The 23,095-nt window shown below is 40.4% G+C and overlaps 3 protein-coding genes and 2 non-coding genes across 5 annotated transcripts; 4 read left to right on the forward strand and 1 right to left on the reverse strand.

The window, feature by feature from the left end:
- The first annotated feature begins 2,471 nt into the window (after positions 1-2,471).
- Positions 2,472-6,820, forward strand: cwc25 (CWC25 spliceosome associated protein homolog). The gene is made up of 9 exons (XM_037258299.1): positions 2,472-2,643; positions 2,784-2,956; positions 3,045-3,281; positions 3,373-3,442; positions 3,528-3,679; positions 4,107-4,179; positions 4,264-4,460; positions 5,380-5,547; positions 6,214-6,820. Exons 1-9 carry the CDS (start codon positions 2,626-2,628, stop codon positions 6,323-6,325), a joined length of 1,200 nt encoding a protein of 399 aa, XP_037114194.1. The 5' UTR covers positions 2,472-2,625; the 3' UTR covers positions 6,326-6,820.
- A 557-nt stretch (positions 6,821-7,377) lies between these two features.
- LOC119130210 lies at positions 7,378-7,568 on the forward strand. Its single transcript, XR_005099378.1, has one exon. It is a non-coding gene; the product is annotated as a U2 spliceosomal RNA (small nuclear RNA).
- A 475-nt stretch (positions 7,569-8,043) lies between these two features.
- Positions 8,044-8,234, forward strand: LOC119130215. The gene has a single exon (XR_005099379.1). It is a non-coding gene; the product is annotated as a U2 spliceosomal RNA (small nuclear RNA).
- A 1,999-nt stretch (positions 8,235-10,233) lies between these two features.
- Positions 10,234-12,978, forward strand: psmb3 (proteasome 20S subunit beta 3). Its single transcript, XM_037259505.1, has 6 exons — positions 10,234-10,395; positions 11,082-11,266; positions 11,339-11,446; positions 11,523-11,700; positions 12,673-12,767; positions 12,842-12,978. The coding sequence occupies exons 1-6, from the start codon at positions 10,393-10,395 to the stop codon at positions 12,888-12,890; spliced, it is 618 nt and encodes a 205-aa protein (XP_037115400.1). The 5' UTR covers positions 10,234-10,392; the 3' UTR covers positions 12,891-12,978.
- Positions 12,979-13,373: 395 nt separating this feature from the next.
- On the reverse strand, positions 13,374-22,277 carry LOC119127505 (phosphatidylinositol 5-phosphate 4-kinase type-2 beta-like). Its single transcript, XM_037259479.1, has 10 exons — positions 21,646-22,277; positions 18,980-19,077; positions 16,835-16,931; positions 16,577-16,729; positions 16,239-16,385; positions 15,935-15,973; positions 15,644-15,757; positions 15,227-15,485; positions 14,933-15,033; positions 13,374-14,500 (listed from the first exon to the last, which is right to left on the reverse strand). The coding sequence occupies exons 1-10, from the start codon at positions 21,787-21,789 to the stop codon at positions 14,420-14,422; spliced, it is 1,233 nt and encodes a 410-aa protein (XP_037115374.1). The 5' UTR covers positions 21,790-22,277; the 3' UTR covers positions 13,374-14,419.
- Between the last annotated feature and the right edge of the window lie 818 nt (positions 22,278-23,095).

Consider the following 23,095-nt stretch of genomic DNA (forward strand, 5'->3'; position numbering starts at 1 on the left):
ATAATTAATACAAAAAATGTGCGCGTGTGAATTATTTCACCCCAAGACTGCTAATAATTATTTGCAAAAGTGGATGCAGTGGATCACATTGCAGTTGTTTGGTTAGGAAATCACACAGTCACACATGTATACTATCTGAAACTAGAATTTGCAATTTCTGGAGAAATTGCATGTGAAGGTGAAGAAGCTGAATAAATACTTGGGGAATGCTACAAAATGATGTTTAAAGTTGGAAGAGGTTAAAAAATGTAGAAATTAGAAATGAAAAACGAAATTTAGTGAAATTTTAAACATGAAAAAGTGAAATATTTTAACTTTGCAATTTTGGGAATGTTGAAAATCTTTCCCAATGTGATTTGAATTTGCTGAATGATGTGGATTTCAAACTGGAACGACGTAAATGTGAAATGCTGAATGGGGAAAAATCTGCGAATCTTGCGAAAACGGAAAATATTTAGAATGAGAAAAATGCAAGCGTTCATCACGTGAATATTCGGAATACGTCAAAAGTGGAATGGAGTGAATCGGATGAATTATGTGGAAGTAGTAGCAGGACAAAAAAGTGAGGAGAATAAAATAGAAGAAGAAGATTAAAGTTAATGGTGTAAATTAACATAAGTGTGAAGGCGAACAATAAAGTTTTGGTGGAGAATTCACCTTCACACTAATAAAGTGAATGGTATAGAAAAACATAAGTGTAAAGGCCTTCGCCTTCACACTAATAAAGTGAATGGTGTGGAGCAGGGGTGTCAAACTCATTATTTTCACGGGCCGCATCGTATTCATAGCTTCTTACTGAGGTCCATTATGACTGTCAACCCAAATAAATGTATGAGCACCTCATATTATATACAGTAAAAGCTACAAAACAAACTGACAAATAACTTGTTTTCAAATCAGACGAGTAAACACTGGTCAAATATCTAAAAAATATATATATATTATTAAAAGTAAAGACAATTTGCAATTCTAGTAATGACACACGAATTTGATGCACAATTTGTCTTCGTGGGCCACATAAAATGATGTGGCGGGCCGTATCTGGCCCCCGGGCTTTGAGTTTTGACACCTGTGGTGTAGAGTAACATAAGGCCTTTGCCTTCACACTAATAATGGGTAACGGTAACATGAAAAGCTGAAATGAGACAAGACTGTTGCTCCTGTAGATTACATAAAAAGCACTGATCTGTTCCAGATACAGTGGGGCAAAAAAGTATTTAGTCAGCTACCAATTGTGCAAGTTCTCCCACTTACAAGATGAGAGATGCCTGTAATTTTCATCATAGGTGCACTTCAAACATCCATCCATCCATCCATCCATCTTCTGTACCGCTTTGTCCCCGCGGAGGTCGCATGCTGTCATCGAGCAGTAGGCGGGGGACACCCTGAACTGGTTGCCAGCCAATTGCAGGGCACACAGAGACAAACAACCATCCACGCTCACATCTAAGGGAGATTTTGGAGTGCTCAATCGGTCTACCAAGCATGTTTTTGGGATGTGGGAGGAAACCGGAGTGCCCGGAGAAAACCCATGCGGACACGGGGAGAACATGCAAACTCCACACAGGGAGGGTGGACTCGAACCCGCACCCTCCTAACTGTGAGGCAGACGTGCTAACCATTGCCTCACCGAGCCTCACTTCAACTATGAAAGACAAAATAAAAATATCCAGAAAATCACAGATTTTTAAAGAATTTATTTGCAAATTATGGTGGAAAATAAGTATTTGATCAATAACAAAAGTTCATATCAATACTTTGTTATAAGTATTGATATGAACTTTTGTATATATAATATATACCCTTTGTTGGCAATGACAGAGGTCCAACATTTTCTGTAAGTCTTTACAAGGTTTCACACACCGTTGGTGGTATGTTGGCCCATTCCTCTATGCAGATCTCATCTAGAGCAGTGATGTTTTAGGAAAATGGTCAAACGACAGGAGGCCAGCATGGGAGAGTGCCCGGCGATAACCCACGCAGGCACTGGGAGAACATGCAAACTGGCTGTGAAACCCTGGCTGTAATCAGGACGGGACTAGAAAAGCAGAATTGCTTCCTCCCGCTTCCCTTTTCGGCAACTCATGACAAGAAAATGTGAAATGAATTTGTAATAAGTGTGTTGTTTATGTGCTTGCCGAAATAAACAAATCAAAACAAATATAAGGGCATATACCAACGTGTTACGTTTCTTAACATGCCCTGAATGCTGAAAATCAATTTAGCCATATTGTTGCTTTGTCATCAGGGGTTCCCTCTCCCAAATTTGATCTCCCAACGAGGGTTGTGACGAATAATATACTAAATACTTAATTAGTAACATAACATGTGACAACAATGATGTAACACAGAGCAATCGTTAAAGTTGTCTTTTAATTGTAGCTATTTGTGTGTTTTGAATTCACACAGCACACGTTGAGGCCATGAATGCATCACGATCTGTACCGGAAAAGGAAGATTACCTACCGGAAACACAACAGACCGTAGCAGCATACTCGCTACGTTGTTCCCAGCCTTCTCGACCTTTGTGTAAATGTAAAACGTTCGTTTACCACCGGTCTTTAGAAAAGGACAATAATCTTCATTTTCCTCGCTTTCATTAGTAACTAAAACAAAGGTTTAAACATGGGGGGCGGCGATCTGGTAAGTTATCTGTTGAAAGCTGCCATCGCATGAAATGCCAATTCCTTTCTGTGTACATCATCAATTACGTCTTGTTACAAATTGAAGCTGTTTATTGAAATTACCCTTCTACTCAATGAATTTCTTTCGTCCTATGTTAGAACTTAAAGAAAAGCTGGCACCCCCAGACTATGAAAAACATCGAGCGTGTCTGGAAAGCCGAGCAAAAACATGAATCTGAATGCAAGAAAATCGAGGAGCTTCAGAAGGAGCTAAAGGAGGAAAGAGCCCGCGAAGAGATGACGAGATACGCCGAGGAAAGCGGTGCCATCAAGTTAGTTTTCAAGAACACAACTTTTGGCCACAACATGGAAAACGTTCGAATGTCAGTCAGATTTTCTCATTATGTATCGTTTGTACAGAAAGAAGGATGATCGTCTGGACTGGATGTACCAGGGCGTTTCTAGTCAGGTGTCCAGAGATGAGTATCTCATGGGTCGTGCCATTGACAAGCAGATCACCGATCAATATGAGGAGCCTGAAAGTGGTCCGTCAGCAGAGACTGGCCTTCTGCCTGGCTCCATCTTTAGTCCCATCACGGCTACCTCCAGCCTGGACATGGCCGCCAAGATCCGGGAGGATCCTCTTTTTGTAATTAGGTAAAACGTTGCTCTGCTCCTCTTCAAGACCTTTTGTTATTACAATACTTCAAACTAAAGTGTGCATGAAATCTTGTGTTTCGCATTCCAGGAAGCGGGAGGAGGAAAAGAAAAGAGAAGTCTTGACGAATCCAGTGAAGATGAAGAAAATTAAAGAAATGGTAAAAAAGAATTAAAACGCTTTCCTACTACAAGTTTTGCTGCTTTTTGACAACTTTTATGGGAAACTTTGTGTCACGGTCATAGTTGCGCCAGAACCTCAACAAGAAAGACAAGAAGAAGAAGAGGAAGAAGGACAAGAAGGAAAAGAAAGGAGACAAAGAGAAAAGAAAAGAGAAGAAACACAAGAGAAGCCACTCAACTTCGAGTTCGGATGAACAAGATGACAAAAAAGACAGGTACACAAGGTTGTTTGATAATTAAAAGTAGGGTTGAATGATTTAGAAAACAAATCTAATTGTTATCCCTCTTAATATTGTGATTAAATAATTAATAAATGTGGCTTAAACATAACTGTATATATCATAAGGCAGATTACAACAATATTGCAAACAAATCTGTGGCTTTATGACTTCAACTTTTCGTGTTACTTGTAACAATCAACTGTATTTATCCCTTTAAAACAAACACCGCTGCATACAAAGTGCTGTTCATGCCGCAATAATAAGTCATACAATAACAAACACGGTTAAAACAAATTCATATTAAAATATTTTTTTAAAAGATGGGGGGGGATCCCATGTCAACATGTTTGTATTGCTTATTAATTACTTACAAACATCTACTAATTTAGATCTGAATATTACTCTTAAACGTGTCTTTCAGGTTGCGCTCACCAGATGGAGTGACCTCTTATAAAAAATCTCATTCCCATCATCTGCCCGGCTATGGCCTCCTGGTCAGTAAGCAGCAAAGTGTCATGTCACACATATTATCAGTGGACCCACAACCATTACTCTTCAATCTTCCCTTTACACCCTAGCTACCTGTCGGCAAACAATACCAGTCCTCTGCTTTGAATCACTCAAAACGCCACGAGAGGAGCCGAAGCCGATCTCCTGCAAGAAAAAATGGGGAAAATCACCGCTCTTCCTCACACCGAAGCGACAGGAAGCTAGATGTCAAAGGTTGTAGCCCACAGAGACAACGTTACCAAAGGCAGCGGAATCATGTGTCAAAGTAAGACTTGGGGATATCGGTCAGTGTGTGTGTGTGTGTTGTGTGCGCTTGTGTGTGCGCTTGTGTGCTTGTATACACTGGAATCAGTCTGGGCCATCAAAATCCTTTTTGTTACAGCCTACATTGGCGTTATATTTTTTTGAGAGCTGTTATGATTCTGACACCATATTCAGTGTGTTGACCCCTTTATTTGCTGGCGATAGGAACAATCGACATTTGTTGTAATTGCATGGAGGGTGACTTTATTTCAGAATCAGAATCAGTAGAGATGTTACTTGCATGTTTACTGGTCCTGGACAGGTACAAGTCTTGGATAGATGGGAGGTTGGTCCCGATTATCTTTTCCACAGACCTGATTGTCCGTTGCAGTCTGTGCTTGTCCTGTTTGGTGGCCGATTCAAACCAGACAGTGATGGAGGTGCAGAGGATAGACTGAATGATGGCAGCGTAGAAGGTCTTCAGCTGCTCCTTGGCTAGTTGAACTTCCTGAGCTGTCTCAGAAAGTACAACCTCTGCTGCAGTGACGTGCGGTGAGGTTCATGACTGGGGAGGCACTGACGCCCCCACCTGAATTATTAACTTGTATTAAGCCAACACTGTCTTATAATGCAGAAACTGATTTATTTTGTATTTAGCAGTTGCGGGTTGGTCCCTTAAGTGCTGCTGGCATGTAACGGGCAGATGAAAATTTTTATTCCCGTTTGTGATACACTCAACCTTTTTGGTTAAAAAAAGATTGGGTCATAACAGGGACATGGCATAGTTTGTACTGTTCATGCATTGCCAATGCCTCTCTGCATGTAGGAACACTTGTGTGAGATTGACAATTGTGATTATCTGTGAAAGAAAAACAGATTGTTGCATTAATTTCTAGCAGCATTTAAGCAAAGTTTGGCTTGTTGTCATGCTTTTCTTTCAGGAAGCTCTCTGCTGAGGAGCTGGAGCAGAAAAGAAAGGAGATGATAGACCAGGCCAAGAAGAGAGATGAGGACCGGGAGAATAACGTGAGAAGATACAGGAAGCAAGATGAGCAGGAAAAACTGCGGGAACAAAATTCCAAGCATGACCGTCATGCTGGTTTTATCCAGTACGTTTGTCTTTCGCGCTCCTATTTCTATACATTTTGTTAACCAAAACTTTATGGCCCTTTGTGTTTGATGTCACTGGATGACCTCTTAAATTTAATAGATCAATTAAGTTTCACTAGTGTTGTAGTCAAGAGCACTCAAACTGAGACCAAGACTTTACCGAGACTTGAGAGTATAATGTAGAGACCAAGACTGTATATCAAAGTAAAATCACACCCCTTCAAAAAGAAAAAAAAAAACCGGAAATAAATTAACAGTATCTTTACATTCATTACATTTGCAATGAAAACAAAATCTCCTGTGTTGATTTTGAAATAGCACAATGAAACAAATTTCAAATCTAAGTTAATTTGTGTTTTAATGTCTACAAATCCTGCTATCATTCTGCATTTCTCACTGATCACATTATTACTGCCCTGGTCTCGACTGGTCATGATCTAAAATCTTGAGTCTGCACTGTCCTAGGCAAAGACAAGTAAAAATACCTTTGACTTCGCTACAAGACAGAGTCCCTTAAAAATTGTCCTCAGGACTAAGAACTACAACACAGTTAGATCATCACTGAACTCACAGATCATCTTCGTGCTGATATTGCTGTCAAGGTGGAATATCAAGTCTTAAATTGTACAGTTTTTGTTCAATAACACCTCTTTCCATTCTTGCAGTGATATGAAGTTGGAGAGTGCTGCCACGTCTTCTTTAGAGGACAGAGTGAAGCGGAATATTCACTCCATTCAAAGGACACCGGCTTCGTTTGATAATTTCATGAAGAGATGAACATGAACAATATTGTACATTGTGACTTAAAAAGAGGCAACACACATTAATCAATATCCTTAGTAGAGGAATAGATGTTGTTTTGAGATGAACAATAAGCCTATGTCTACATAAAATCAATTTTCAGTCCTGTAAAATAAAATTATTTCGTAGAAACTGTTTACCATTGTGAAAATATTGTATTTTTCCCTTTCAAATTTTCCAGACAATTGGGACTTTTGATGGTTTTATCATAAATGTTATTTCCAGAAGTCTTTTCAATTACAACTTGTATTGCTTGACCTCTCTATAATAAATTTCCAACTTGGCTAAATAGTCATACGGAACTGATCTGAAGTCACAACAAGATAACACTAATTATTTTGAAATGGCTTGATGAAGTATGATTTTTTCCTAAACAGTTGTATTCATTTTTTGGGGTAGTTTGATAAATTGTTTGGTGACTATTTTTAAACATCATGATGGCAAGTGGATAAAAGTGGTTGATTGTATAAAGATGTCAGCTATTTTTTGTTTTTTCCCCCGCTAATGCCCAGAGTGCCCTTTATAATTTTGCTCCCATAAAAAGTGGATACATTAATTAATTGCGACATACACATTTTCACTGCATCTAGTAACTTATTTCATTTTGTTATATTTCCCACCACCATAATACTGATACTAGTTACTTTGGAATTGTAAGTTAGGTAAATACCGAAAATTATGAGTGGGAAAAATACAGTATCCAACATCAGGCGTAATATTGTTGATTAAAATATTAGTCAAGCTACATTTTCTCATTTTGTGCCCCCCCCCCCCCTTCCCAAGTACGCAACAAGACATACCACGTTTGACAGATGATAGTTCCCCTACATTCTAAGAAAAGGGAAGAAAAACATAGACACTCGCAATATTTGGGATATGTATGAAAGTTGTTCAGATACAGGTCTAACTTTTATATGCTTTTTAAATCAAGCCTTCCTGGTGTGTGCTCTGAACCAATGTAGTTCTCATACTCCTTTGTTCACAAGAGATTGTTGAATGTTGTGCTCCCCGTTTGACCACCTCGGGTCATCGCTTCTCGGCCTTTTGGCTAAGATCAAGTGTAGTATCTGTACTTATCAGTTTAATATCTGATACGTCTCCTATCTGGGGACCATATATTAAATTGATTTTTGGAACAGGGAGATGGAATAGGGGCTTGCTCCGTCCACTCCACGCATTGACCTGGTATTGCAGCACTTCCAGGAACAGTGCACCCCCTTTTTTGGTGAAAATAATAAATTTGTTGTCATGGTGTTTGAAGTTGGTAGAGATGTTAATGTGGTATTGTTGCAGCATAGCGTGTATAAAGGTTAGTGGAATCCTGAAGAAACATCAAATGATTTCTTTTAAAATATGTACTATATACTCGATATCAAACATGCATGACATTTTTGTCATTATTGGACACTTGTAATTGGGTTCTTTGAGTGTCAAATAACATTGTAATGTCATTAATAGAGATAGCTTTCTTGGTGCTTTTTCATTGGACCAACATATATCACGTGACTTATAGAACCCAGCAATGACACAATATTTATTTGTTTTTATAGGCCCCAAAGCGCACAACTGTCCTCATTTCACTTACAAAGTCTTGGCGTGTAAATGTGTGTTGTTGTCCCTAGGTGACGTTTGTCACTCTCACTTTAGGTTGTAGTGCTGGAAACGACCTGGTCCCAGTTTGAGTACCTCGGGTTATCGCTTCTCGGCCTTTTGGCTAAGATCAAGTGTAGTATCTGTTCTTATCAGTTGAATATCTGATACGTCTCCTATCTGGGGACCATATATTAAATTGGTTTTTGTAACAGGGAGATGGAATAGGGGCTTGCTCTGTCCACTCCACGCATTGACCTGGTATTGCAGCACTTCCAGGAACGGTGCACCCCTTTTCTGGTGAAAATAATAAAGTTGTTGTCATGGTGTTTGAAGTTGGTAGAGATGTAAATGTGGTATTGTTGCAGCATAGCATGTATAAAAGTAAGTTAATGGAATTGAAGGAATGGGGTCGAAATACAAAAAGTCCTGCCTAGCTACAAAAACAGATATGGTCAAACCTCATTGAATAAAGTACATAAGCAGAAAAGTATATTCACATATTAAAGCAATAAAAGAAATATTTTAAGCATATAATTATACCTACACACCAAATCAATAAAGAAGACATAACTAGACATTTTTAATAGGTGGTAATGACAAAGGTTTTTATAACTTTATGATTTGATATATATTTCTGAGCACTATGAAATAACATGTTTTTTGATATATTGCCTAAATAGCTTAATGACCCTTAAGGAACTGCGTAAGGCATGCCTGATGTTTTTTCTCTAAATCATGGACACGGCCAGAGTCGTCTTGACCGTTCAGTACTTGATTATATCTTGTGTTTTGACTAAATGTCATATGTCGCCTAAATGCGAGACGCCAGCTTTTCGATTACTACTGAACGCTCTGCACAGAGGGAAATATTTTGCCTAACAAAGAAAAGATACGGTTGGAAGCATGATTAAACTAAGAATGTAATGATGTAAGCAAAGACATGGAGTATCAAAAGAACAAACTTTGCATAGTCAGGGAACATTAATAAATTGATGATGTCACAGCCAAAAGCTCACATAATTCCGTACAAAATGACAAAATTGAAAGAATGACGAATGGATGAGGTGCGACAGTGTAAGAATGGAGCAGAATGTTTACAGGAAGGTCACTTGGAGATAAAACCGGCAGGTAGGTGCCAGAGGGAGACAGCCAAGGACTCGGCCAAAGATGATCACCAAGGCCGAAAGACAGGATGGAAGACGGCAGCCCCCACACACACACCGAATCGCCCATAACCAGCACCCACTCCCATGGAATCAAACTCTACTGCGAACTTGCCCCACCCCAAAGACTCATCACCCATCAAACTCGCCCCACACCAACTGAATATAAGCTGACCAAAGAACCTTGAACGTTGCCTTTTCTGAATGGAGACTTTCTGCTCTTGAAAGGCCCAGCGCTGTATTGTACTTTCCTGAAAATAGAGCTTTCTTAACAAGAATTGTGATTGAACTCAACCAACCTGTGTAAGTCTAATTTCTGCTTCAGTGTCTTAGCATTTTCCTAAATCTGAAGAAATCAAACGAGCATGCAGTGAGTAAATTGGGTAACAGGTGATTGGCAATGGCTTTTGCCGTGAGGCGCAGATAGCGCGCTCCCTAAATTGTGGACAAAATCCAACAGTATGAACATACCCGATTGGCTTTCCCCACCGTTGCCTCCCAAAAGAATGGTGTCCTCTTTTTCAGAAACCCAAGTCTGGTCACCCTATTATAACTCACACTTCATTTGTCACAGTGATAACGTAAACGCTGTACAGTGAACATTATTTGGGCACTTAATCGAGTTAAATCGGTGGCGCACTGGCTATCACGTCTGCCTCACAGTTAGGAGGGTGCGGGTTCGATTCCACCTCCGGCCCTCCTTGTGTGGAGTTTGCATGTTCTCCCCATGTCCGCGTGGGTTTTCTCCGAGCACTCCGGTTTCCTCCCACATCCCTAAAAACATGCTTGGTAGACCGATTGAGCGCTCCAAATTGCCCCTAGGTGCGAGTGCGGAAGGCTGTTTGTCTCTGTGTGCTCTGCGATTGGCTGGCAACCAGTCGAGGGTGTCCCCTGCCTACTGCCCGATGACAGCTGGGATAAGCTCCAGCATGCCCGCGACCACCGTGGGGATAAAGCGGTACAGAAGATGGATGGAAGTTCCACGGATGATATTTGCACTTTTATTCTTTATACACACTTACTAACCGAATGGCAGAAAATGAAATTTGGCGGGTATGTTCCTTTAACGCGCCTCAAAGAAACTATGTTGTCCATCGACACAGCCAATGAAATGGTTCTTAAAGAGCCAATCATATTCGAGCAACACAGCCAATCAAGTTTGTGTGTGTGTATGCTCGGTGTTTCTCCAAATTTGTGTAGTCACACCGGGAAGCTAGTCTTTCAAAATTCCCTGCGAGGCTCAGTTTAAAGTCCTGTTTGTGACACTTGGACTACAACATCTTAACAATGGTAGGAATAAGCAACAATACTGAACGATGGGCTTGAAAGTTGAAAGTAATTTTAAGTGGATGGAGATCCCAGCCATGCTAATCGTTTAGCATGGCCGGGAAACTAAGTACTATAGGAAACATTTGCTTGAACCTATGTATAATACATACAGTGTACGGAAAAAAAAAAAAAAACGTTGCCTAATGTTTACAAAGTAGTTCAAATGCAGGTTGAAAGTCACATTTGAACAATGGGTCCAAAATGGGGAGAATAAATGTGGCTCTGAACCGTTCGTAATAGCTATCTAAAATCGCATAACATATATTCTACATAACTCTGTGATACGTGTAATTGCGCACTCTCCAGAAGTATTTACCGAACACATACTGGAGAAGTACAATACAACACAATAATACATCTTTATAGTGATTTCACAACAGCAGCAGTTGCAAAATATTAATACAACAGCACGCTAAAAACATTGCCAATGATACAACTGTAACAACTATTTCCACATACGTCTTATTGTTTGAAGTGGTTATAGATGAGAGGGGAGCTTGTTAAGTCTCCCACCACCAGTGGTAAAAAAAAGTCTGAAGAACAGTAAAAAATGTTTTGTTTCATCTCATATTATTTCTGCATGTAATATCTGAGCGTTTTTGATACCATGTAATTGTGGCCTCTCTCCTTTGTCCCCCACCATGCAGTCTTTTATGTCCTATAATGGAGGGGCCGTCATGGCCATGAGAGGGAAGAACTGTGTGGCCATCGCATCCGACCGCAGGTTTGGCGTTCAGGCTCAGATGGTCACAACCGATTTTGAGAAGATCTTCCCCATGGGCGAGAGGCTGTACATTGGACTTGCCGGGCTAGCCACTGACGTTCAGACAGTGTAAGTGTTTGTGACAGTTTGAGTTAAGTCATCACCGACATCATTTTTTGTGTGTGTCTCTGTTGCAAATAGATCCCAGAGGCTTAAATTCAGATTGAACCTTTACGAGCTGAAGGAGGGGCGCCAGATCAAACCCAAGACTTTCATGAGCATGGTGTCTAACCTCTTGTATGAACGCAGGTCTGTGCCATTTCATGGCTCCATATTAGTCTCAAAAGCTGCGTAGAGATAAGATCACAGTGATTTTTCTTGGTAGGTTCGGTCCCTACTACATCGAGCCTGTGATTGCCGGGCTGGATCCGAAGACCTTTGAGCCATTCATCTGCTCCCTGGATTTGATTGGATGTCCCATGGTGACGGAGGACTTTGTCGTGAGCGGGACATGCTCGGAGCAAATGTATGGAATGTGTGAATCCTTGTGGAGACCCGACTTGGTAAGTTGAGTGTCAGAAGCCATTGCAGCAACCACCTGCAATTAGTGAAAATTCAAAATGTAAACCAGGGTGTCTTGATGTGGTGCCAAATGACATTTCCTGTTCCCTAATTATTGTGATAAAGCAGGGGTGTCAAACTCCTTTTTTTCGCGGGCCGCATTGTAGTCATAGTTTCCTTCGGCGGGCCATTATGATTATATTATTATGAAATAAATGTATGAACATCTCATATTATATACAGTATAGGTTATACAACAAACTGATGACTAACTAGTTTTGAAATCAGAGACTGGTAAAAACTGTTCGAATTTTTAAAAAGATGAATGGTAATATAAAAAAACTAGCAACATCTCAATTTTTTTGAAGTGAAGACAATTTGCAATTGTAGTATTGACACAAAGTCGATGCACAATTTGTCTTCGCGGGCCAGATATAATTACACTGCGGGTTAAATTTGGCCCGCGCGCCAGAGTTTGACATCACAGTGATAGTGTCTTCACAAAGATGGATATCAATTATGAACTAATATACATGCTCATAATCAAAGGAAGGTAATTAGAGCAAATTTGTTATTTCAGAAGTATGTATCAAATTGGTAGCCCTTCTCTTTAATCGGTAATCAAGAAGTAGCACTCACTTTCAAAAAGGTTCGTCACACCTGACCATTAAAAGAATAAGGAAGGAAAGACCACTTTTTTCTGCTTGAAATAAATACATTTTGACAGCCTGCCCTTGACCATAGCTCAGCCCATTTCAAAACGATCTGTGCAATCAAATTAGTTTATTTTCTCTGATGTATTGTTCGTGTGCGATGTCACTTTTTGGCAGGAAAGTCCATCCTCATAATTTTAAAAATGACTAACAGGAGTCATTAAAACCCCAGTAGCTGACAACACTGGAAGCATTTATTTCAAAAGACGTCCGTGCCTTGCTTACTACATTTTCCACGTGTCTTGTTTGATGGTCACACAGGAGCCAGATGACCTCTTTGAGACGATTTCACAAGCCATGCTCAATGCAGTCGACCGGGACGCAGTCTCAGGCATGGGTGTTGTCGTACACGTCATGTAAGTATGGTGACACTGTTGATGGGTTGGAGCTGAAACATTGCGGTGATTGACATGCTTGTCTTCTCTTCCAGTGAGAAAGACAAGATCACCTCCAAAACCTTGAAGGCGCGGATGGATTAAAACCCATCAAATGTTCATATTAAAACAATGAATTTGCAGTTTTTTTTCCCCATTTATATTGTCAAATAAACTTGTTTACACAGTCAGACTTTCAGCGTAAATAAATGAGTTATCTACTGCTCGATGTAAATCTTTAGTTAAGAGTACAATTCAGGCATTATAAAAAAAAAAAAAAAAGTGACTACACAGTGGAATTCAATGGTTTTGTTTTGATTAGGTTTGAATTCCTCATATCTGCTGGGTGGGCAGGTTTACTTGTCAGTCACTGCATGTCCTATCTTGTTTTATCTGATATTAAAAAGATGGTTTACCTTTAGTTTATAGTTGCCATGAGATCAACAGTTATGTTTTTGTTGAACTTTGACTGAAACACTCAGGTGCTCCAAGTGGGACCTTTCCTTCTTCCAAGCAATTTATCAATTAATAATTTAATGGGATCATGCGTTTTGTCCTGCTCTATGCATTCCAATAACCAAAAAGTAATCAGACAAGATAAAACTCCCTTTAATATGCAATGAATCCATTTTCAAGTAACCTTTTTTACTAATGTCTGTCATTAACAAAACAATACTGTATACAAACACAAAATTGCTACATCAATGTAAACAAGATATAAAAAAAAATATTCTTATGAAAACATATTTTCTGCTGAATTCCTCCTTTTTTAAATTAATCTTTTTTTCTCTGACCAACTTTCACACCAAGTTTACGTTTAGGATTCCAAAATATTCAAAATCGATATGGAAACGTAACATTCAAACACCAATTTTTTGTCTTTGTCCTGTATTCATTATAACACTTAAATGTTACGTTGAGTGGTTCAATGTTAAATGTACTGGTGGGGTCTCGTGTGCACATCAGCCATGCATTTTTGATAACTGCATTCATTTACTTATTGTAGCACATCAATATGCACGTTAATGTTTGGTTGGTGACCAGTTCACCCCGCCTACTGCCCAAAGAAAATTGGGGCAGGCTCCAACATTGCTGTGACCCTCAACAGGATAATGGATAGATGTTCCTTCCAAATTGTCAACAGGTTTGTTTGTCTGTTATTGATATGGAAAGAGAAGCTTGAAAAAGACTCAACAGTACATCATGCTGTCTTTTTTTTGTGTGTACACGTCGAATGGAAATGAAAGGAATTACAACATATTAGAAAGTGAGAAGACGGTGCTTAGAAACGGCTGAAGCAGACACTTGTTCAAGGCATCAGTGAGACAGTTCCTGTGCTGGCGAGAAGGGTGATAAGGTAGGACGAGAAAACAGGAGTAATAATTTAGACAAAAATTCAACAAAACCAAAGTGGTCAGGATGTTCTTTCTAAAATTAATGGAGGGGGGGCATTGTTTGATTATTTGTGTTAAGGGGTTTGTAACAGCCTCAAAACATGACCTAAGGATGCTGAAGAGGGTCAGGAAAGACAAGAAAGACTTGGCTGAATAAAATGTGTACGTGTGTGTGCGTGCGTGCGTGCATGTGTACACGTGTGACAGATCTGTGGCTGGGCAGGCTTAGTGGAGAGGAGTTTATGACAAGATATTAGACATGAACTCATAGAAGCGCTTGGAGTACTGCTCGGGGTTCACCGTTGAGATCTCGGCCCCTGCCTGGAAAACAACACAAAAGATGGACAAATGCATGAAAAGGAATCTTGGAAGATGATACTGCCAATAACATTCTTTCGTCAACTTCCTACAACCAAATAGAGGACCAGCAATGTTTGTTAATATCTTACCATTAAATGTACAAGATAGCCGGCAACATTATGTGAGAAAACAACTGAGCACTTGCACCACTTATTCCCACTCACGCACAGAGCAAAGCACATTGTGCTTAATCCAGATTAAGAATAACCCTTTTTTTTTAAACTGTAACACTAAGCATTTAAAATGTCATCACAGTTTATTGGTAAATCATCACCATTTCATCCCCACTAGATCATTTGACGGCCTTTGATCATTGGTGCAAATTATTGTTGAACACTTGAGTAACCAAATGGCTAGTATCAATTGTGTTTGTGCTAAAGTCATGTCACTCACCCCGTGTTTCACAGTTTTGGCAGCGTGTGCAGCTTTTTTCTTCGCATCATAATGTGTGAGGATGTCGATGATCGCCATGAAGTACACCTTCTTGACAGTACCTAGCGGCAAAAAGTAACTCATACTTAACTCATACATACATAACTCGTACTTTCAAAAAAAAGACGAGGTGTTTCAATTACGATGTAATAGCTCGGTGGGTAACTAAAGAAAAAAAATTGCATGCCGACGGTACCAGTAAGTGACATGCAAAAAAGTGCACAGCATTAAAAAGATCCGAAAGACATTGCTCACTGTCATGGCTCTTGATTGCGTAAACATCAACAGAGGGGTCAAAGTCGCCGGGCCCTAAGAATGCACAGTTAAAGGGGTTTCCAGGGCTGTCGGGTGGTGTGCCAAAGGAGCCAGTGAGCGCCCCTCCGCCCATCCCGTCATTCTCATACTCTTCTTCATCTGCACCAGCCTCCACATCCATCTCCTCCTGCTCTGCTCGTTCCACGTCATGGATCCCCACGAGAAGACTGTAATCCATGATCTTGAGAGTGGCCAGGAACTGAAACATCCAACATTCCATTTGATACCACAAAACAATTGCGCAGCTGTAGCTCAAACGTATGTTTCTTTGAGAAACGGAGGACTAAAGCACTCCTTCCTTCAATATTACACAGTGTTGCTTCACGGCGTAAAGTGTTATGCTTCAGTCACACTTACCTCCACATCATGTTTTAGCTTCTCCAAAAAGTACTTCTTGTTGTCGTCTCCTATTTGCAGCTTATGGCCTTCATTCAGGAAGTCGTTATCTTTTAAAGTGGGCAGCTCTTTTGCCTGAGGAGAGCGGACAATAATAGTGCATGTAGAATTTTCAACAAACTCCACGTTGTCGGCACAACAAACCAACTTGATTGCAATAAGCGGTCAACTATAAGCGGTCAACTAAAACAGATCCAAAATGAATTTCCTGCATTTATTTTTGTCTTATTTTGGGGTAATAATCAAATGCACCTTTTCCTTGTCACTTGCTTCCCTTGAGACTGTGGAACCCTGAAAGAAGAAATATCGGTATAAATAGAAATGACGGGAATAGATGATACAAAAGCATGCTTCAGACTTTGTGCAAACAATATTTGGCAGGTGAAAAGACGCAAATGCCATATAAGAAATTCTTAGCTGGGAGTCGGCCAAACATTCACAACTAATGGCAGTGGAGCCATAATAGAACAAGGACAAAGATAAACAAGGGAAAATATAGTTCAGCTTCAGCCACTAATAGGTTTGTTGTTAGCATTGAGCACACATGCCAAAATACCTTCAGGTCGTATTTGCGGTGAACAGTGAGGCGATGGCTGAATACATTCCGGGTCACTACCATGTACGTCTCCACCCCGTCCACTGTTAGCCTGTACATACCCAGAAATTGAGGGAGCAGCGTGTTGCCATGACACTCCACTATGAACTGTGGAAAATGGAGAATAGAGAGGAAGGTCTAAGACAAAGAGTGGCAGTGAGGTAACAAAGACGCAGAAGGAAGAGATATTCTTCTCCCCTTGCGCTGCACATTCAGAAGGGAGAAATACGTAGTTTCTAGGATGAAATCAGAAAACACAAAATACCTGCCACAATAGAACATGGCGGCAAGCATTCTACCTGGTGGTACTTTTTTAGGATGTTGTGCATCTCAGCGATGTCCTCACTGGACACAGTTTTGATTACAAATCGATGGTCGTAGCTGGAGAGGAACCGATTGCCAAAACGACCCTGGGGGTCGCTGTTGAGGGGAGCACTCCGCGTCAGAGAGTTCTGCGAGAGGGAGAGAGAGAAAAGGACAGGAGTCCTTAAAGAACCCTCCCATATTGGCAGGAGCTCATCCAATTACAACACTACTACTTGTCACTAAGCGCTTACCTGGTAGTCTTGGTCATCGATGGAAAACCTCTCCCTCAGGTTTCGGAACACCATGGGACAATATTCTTTGAACTTAAAGCGACTAGGAAGGTTTTCTCTGACAAGGGAGAGTCACACAGTCAAGCAATGTTATGCTTGCTCCTCTTTGTCTGACTCGTGCACAATGTTACAAATTGTTTTTCAAATGTAATTGTGCCTTTTGGATGAGAATATTACGGCATCCTTTTGCTAACATCCCATTCAAAAGGAGATTCAACACTTTGACGTGAGTGTGACAAGGAAGCAGCAGACTTTGGTCACAATGGAACGGGAGGAATACTCGACATTCACTGTACACCTGCACTGTCTGATACGTTGCAATTTACCTCTCTTGAAAGAAATCATTCCCACTTTGGAGAGATACGGAAACGCCATTTCCAGATTTAAAGGTAGCATATTTGACTTTTTCATTGTTTGCGTACAAATTGTTGGATGTCTGGAGGGCCACCTTGTGTAAAATTAACAGAGTAAATTTGTTGTCAGCAGCCCATTTCCAAAAATGCACCTGTGAGCAAGTCATTCTAAATTTCACTTAATTGTGACGTAACAGAGCAGTGGAGGCAAAAAGTAAACAGAGTAAACCGCATTGAGTTTTGTCGGACGCACAGATTAGCATTAACGTCTGATAAGAAGAATATATTTGATGGGTACCCCCACCCATTTGTGTTTGCTGTCTGCACGACATATACACATAAAGTCACAAATCCATGGGAGAAAATACACTGCTCAGAAAAATTAAAGGAACACTTTGAAAACACATCGGATTTCAATGGTGAAAAAAAAAAAGGTTGGATACCTATACTGATATGGACAGTTTAATGTCTCAGGAACAAAAGGACGCCACATCTTTTGATGGAAATAAAAGTTTTCAGCCTACAGAGGGCTCAGTATATAGACACCCCAAAAATCTAAGTGAAAAAATGATATGGCAGGCTCGTCCATTTTGTCAAAATTCAATTTCTGCAACTCAAAATTCTTTTCAATATCTTGTGTGCCCCCCCCCTGACTGTTTCTGACTGTTTGGGCAGAGACATTCACACCAGTAGCCTGCTGGAGGTCATTCTGTAGGGCTCGGGCAGTGCTCAACCTGTTCCTCCTAGCACAAAGCAGCAGATATCGGTCCTGCTGATGGAATGAGGACCGTCTACGGCCCTGTCCAGCTCTCCTAGAGTAACTGCCTGTCTCCTGGAATCTCCTCCATGCTCTGGAGATTGTCCTGGGAGACACATCAAATCTTCTTGCAACAGCACGCATGGATGTGCCATCCTGGAGGAGTTGGCCAATCTGCGCAACTTCAGGAGGGTTAAGAAATCGCCTCATGCTCCCATTCGTGATAATGACTCTAGCTAAAGCCAACACTTGTGGAAAAACTGTTAATAAAGATCAAGAGGAGGAACTTGAAATGGCCTCCACCTGCAAAAGCAGTCCTGTTTTGGGGACCATCTCGTTGTTGCCCCTCTAGTGCACCCGTTGATAATTCCATCAACACCAATGCAGTTGAAACTGATTAACAACGCCCTCTGCCACGTACCTGACCAAACCCTTATCAGAAAAGTCTAATTGAATTCATGCCATACCCTGATAAAAATACTGTTCCTTTAATTTTTTTGAGCAGTGTACAAGCCACCTTTTTGGGGCTTGCATCTCAGCTCAACAAGCAGCTACGCCTCTTGTCATTATGCAAAGGAAAAGTGGTGACCAAATACTTTCAGCAAGACAAAAAAATGGGCTGTGTAAAGTATGCTTCCAATCTTAATCCTTGGGTGTATTTTGACAGAAGCATGCAGGTGAACTGTTTTAAATTGTGAGAAAAAGAATCTCTTCCTTTCATTGCCATAGTGAGGGCTGTGAATCAAATTGACTCAAATTCAGGCTACTTTTTTGGGAGAGGCATCAGACTGTACATGTGTTTGATGGTATTTCCCAACAACAAAATTGTGGATTAAAAAAGAAAAGTTACAGAAAATTTTAAGGGCAACAGAATATACGTAGAAGCAGTCAAACACGACAAAAGGATTGCGAAAATATTATACAGCAACAATCTTGTCAATTTTTTTCAGATGTGCGGTCAGGGCAATGAGAGCACGGGAACATGAATGTACCTACTTGTTAAATAGGTGGTTGTCCACTTTGATCTTACTGTAGGCTTTAAAATCATCTGGCATCAGCATTACAGGTACAGGCACATTACTTAACTCGTTAATCTGAAGGAGGAAAAGAGCGGTGGATCAGATAACTGGGAGAAAGAGATAAATAAATCTTGTCAGCACTGTAAACAAGTCAAAGAAATAGAATTAACCTTGCTAAAAAGGAAAGGCAACTCGCACGTTTACCAAGAGTAATCAGCCATCAACGGATGTGCTGTTGTGCTCAAACAACACTTGAGAAGAATATTGTTCATTTGCAGGACGATCTGATTTCAACTCAAAGAGGTTCCGTTTTGTCTCGAGATTGTCAATCTATGAATGTATTCAGAAAGTGGCATAACCATCAAACACAAAGCCAAATTTGAAATGGCTGAAAGGGTCGAATTGAGCACATTTGCATGGTACTAAAACAACCTTTTTCTGATGACACAAACATTATCCAAGGCGCAATAAATCTTTTTCCAACCAAAGTACAATACATAGAGAGCAACTCATTTTTGTATTTCCATTGCCAAAAATGGAAGCAGCAAAACAATGTCCACACCATTCAACTTAAGTTGGTCAACAGACGATTGTCCCTTTTGGAGGGAGACAACAAATGGTGGTACAAATCCTTTAAAATGGTTACGTAAGAATAAATTCACAACATTACGTGGAGAGGACAGAAAAAGGTCTGAACGGTGTGTGGCTTCAACAAAACCTGATTTCTGGAACCACAATACATATTTGACAACAAATTCTAGCTAGATATTACGTTCCTTGGCTTAAACCAAATTATTTCCATAGGTATCATTTTCACCCTGTGGCGTAAACACAAGCCAGAGCACTGTTTTACTGTTTGAAACTACCATTGAAAGGTCAAATTAACTGTATTGTCACATAAAAACATGGCTTTCTAAACACTCACTGAAGAACATCAAAGGAACGGGACTTCACCATTTCAAAATAAATTATCTCCGGGCATAACTTTCTGAAATAATACAAAAAAATGACAGAGTGAGGCGTGCAATAAAATGCAACAAATCCTTTTTTGTCAACATTACAAATTCAAAATTTCCTTTCACCAACATAATCCAGAATCTAAACACCAAAAATTAGCAGCTTCAGGCTTTAAAATGCATTCCACTACGGCTGAGCAGAGGAAAGCTCGTCTGTCTGATGGTTTCCTGCCCACACCACAAATCAAAATTGCCCATAAACGGCACCCACACACCCATTGAATATCAGAGATGCAGTAAAAAAAAATCCTCACTCTGTGCTTTGATCATTTACTGATATACTTACTGTATGTTGCATACATTAAAAAGGCAAGTCTTCATGATTGAAAATGAATATCGCCTATTAGACAAACCGTAACCTTTGTTGTCCATACTGCGCGACTCAACTGGCTCAGCAAAAAGTGAACGTGATGCATGCAAACCGGACAAATAAGGAACAGGTGCACAAGCTTATGGAATTCAACAAAAGTGCTGTAAATTTGAATATGGCTTTTTTTTTTGTCAACAACACTGGTCAGTAGTAGATTTCTACTGCTTCTTTTCGTGGCTAATGATGTATTTAATAGGAACAGTGCAGCATTTGTAAATTGCTCTGAGGTTAATCTAAGTACAGGGCAGAGCCCTGTTATAATTAAACTAAAGTTGACAATGTCACACTCAACATTAGTAAGTAGTAATAAATTGAAATGACAAAGTGGTTGACAACTGCTTTTGTTTTTTGTTTTTGTGCACGCGTGGATGTGCACCCTATATCAGGTTTTTTTTCCCTTGAGGTCATGCCACTAACCACATACCGAGCCGGATTGGCAATGATGCCGGAAAACGATTTCATATTGATCCAACACAAAGGTAATCAGTCGGCTTTCATAGAGGACTACAGAAATCTGTTTTCTAGTGAGAAGCTAAAATTTCGATTACAAGCTCTTCCATTTTAATTAAAAAAGGTAATCATTAATTAATTTGATAAGATAAACTCTAGTGATGATTGATCACAGTATTCAAAAAATAAAGAACGCGTTTGAGAAATTGTGAAACAGAGGACGTCTAAAGCTCTGACCGCGGGGAAAGTAAAATCGCAACAAACAAACATGATGGAAAGAGCTGGAATAGTTGATGCAACTCCTGCATTATCTATGATGACGCATGCACAGTCCAGTGAGTGGCTACTACAAATCGAGTTCCTTCTGCAGCAGCGGAAGTGAAAGAGAGAAACCTGCTTCTTGCCGGTCACACCCCTCCCACCATGCCTGCACATTCGGCAACAGCTCTTTCTGTCCATGACATTAGGATCACATGCAAAAAGTTACGACGTGCTTGGAGTTCAAATGTGCAGTCGACCTCATTAGTGTTGTATATTAAAATGCAGGGTGTTGCACCACATACACATGCACGCGCCAGTGTGGTTAAACTGCATTGCAACTGTGAGCGGTTGACAACATGAACGGTTTTACACCCTTCGAAGCACACAAGCATCACACTATAACTAATATCAATAAAGGAATTGAGCTCACGTCGTTCCTTTCTGCAGAGGCGTAACGATGGCTAACAAACCAGCTAAATCAAAACAGCAACATAAACACACCATTCGAGAGCTGATGTAAGTACAATGGAAAAAAAAAAAAGTTACCGTGTGATTCACACCCCACATTAAAACGCTGAGGATTGGTTCGCTTGCACGGAACAGTTTCACTTTTTGTCCTATAAAATGCTTCTTTTTCGTCTTGGTTTTGCTAGCGCTGACAGGCGCTGCGCTGGTGCAGTTGGATGACATGTCTCGGGCTGGCAATTCAGAGCACGCGCCACGGCATTCACTGTCGTTCGGAGCGTCTAAACAGCACCCCACCCCCCCTAAAAAAATTGAAAAGCGAAGAGCTTTAAAAAAATTCTAAGTGCATTGTGCTCGTCGTTCAACTCGAAGCGAGTCTCTGTCTTGGAACTGTCTGGTTGGGAGTCAGGGGTAGTCGAGCATTTTGCGCCGTCACCACCCTTCCTCCTCCCGTACAGGCCGCGGGTCCTCACAGCAGCTAGCCAGCCATCAGGCTATAGCGGGCTTTGCGTTTTAAAAACAACCCCACACGGCGAACATTAGTCCAAGAGCTCCTCTTGCACCTCTCCTAATATTTATAACCCACAACCCATGTGACTCGGGTTCACTTTGAACTCGGTAATCTCATCCTGATGCGCCCAAAATTGTTGACAGTCATCACCAACCAGCATTGCATCCGAGGGTCTCCTCAAGATGGCGTCTTTCGCGCTTTGGTCAACAGCGCCCCCAGCAGGCTCCCGTGTGAACTGCCTCACACTCTGAATCTTTTCAAAACTCAACTGTAATTTGTGAAGACTATTTCAGAAAAATGTTGCCTCCAAGCCCCATGGTATTTTTTTAATTTGAATAATTTTGTCAATAATATTGACTGGATATAAATGTGGAACTTGCCTGCTGAATTAAATACTTGAGTAACAACAAAATGAACAAGTGTTATAACTCACAGAGGTTACCCATGTAAAGTTTTCAAAAAGTGTTCATAAAACACATGGACATTGATTGCTCTTTTTGTAAGGATTGCCTCTGTGTTTCCTTCTCAATGTTTCTTCCTTTTCTCATTGATGTCCAATTTGATCTGTGTGAACTGTTGAGACCCTGCACTGAGACTTTTGTATTTTGGGTTCCATAAATAATTTGATTTTATTTCAAAGCAGTGATGACGTGTACACGGAAGAAACAGCCCTTTACTTATTTTGACTATGCACATGTATGTGCCTGTTCTGTCTTGATTCACGTTCACGTCACTAGTAATATGCACTGATTTCAATAGCCAGGCTAGTGTATTTAACATTTGAGTTTCCATATTTAATTTTAAAACCGCAGATAAAGCGCGAGGTGAGACGGACACTGCTCTGTGGCGGCTATCCACACTGAAGGGGGCGCAAAAGGGCACGCCGATAACTGAATTCTATTATTCTTAAAAACGGATCTCATCGCATTGAGAAGCTCAAGAATAGTGAGTGTAAAGGTACAGGTAAAACTTTCAGACAACCTCTCAGCTTTCTGGCCAAAACCACTTTGATCCTTTCCA

The sequence above is a fragment of the Syngnathus acus genome, chromosome 1 (assembly GCF_901709675.1).
Source record: "Syngnathus acus chromosome 1, fSynAcu1.2, whole genome shotgun sequence".
NCBI classification, from domain to species: Eukaryota; Metazoa; Chordata; class Actinopteri; order Syngnathiformes; family Syngnathidae; genus Syngnathus; species Syngnathus acus.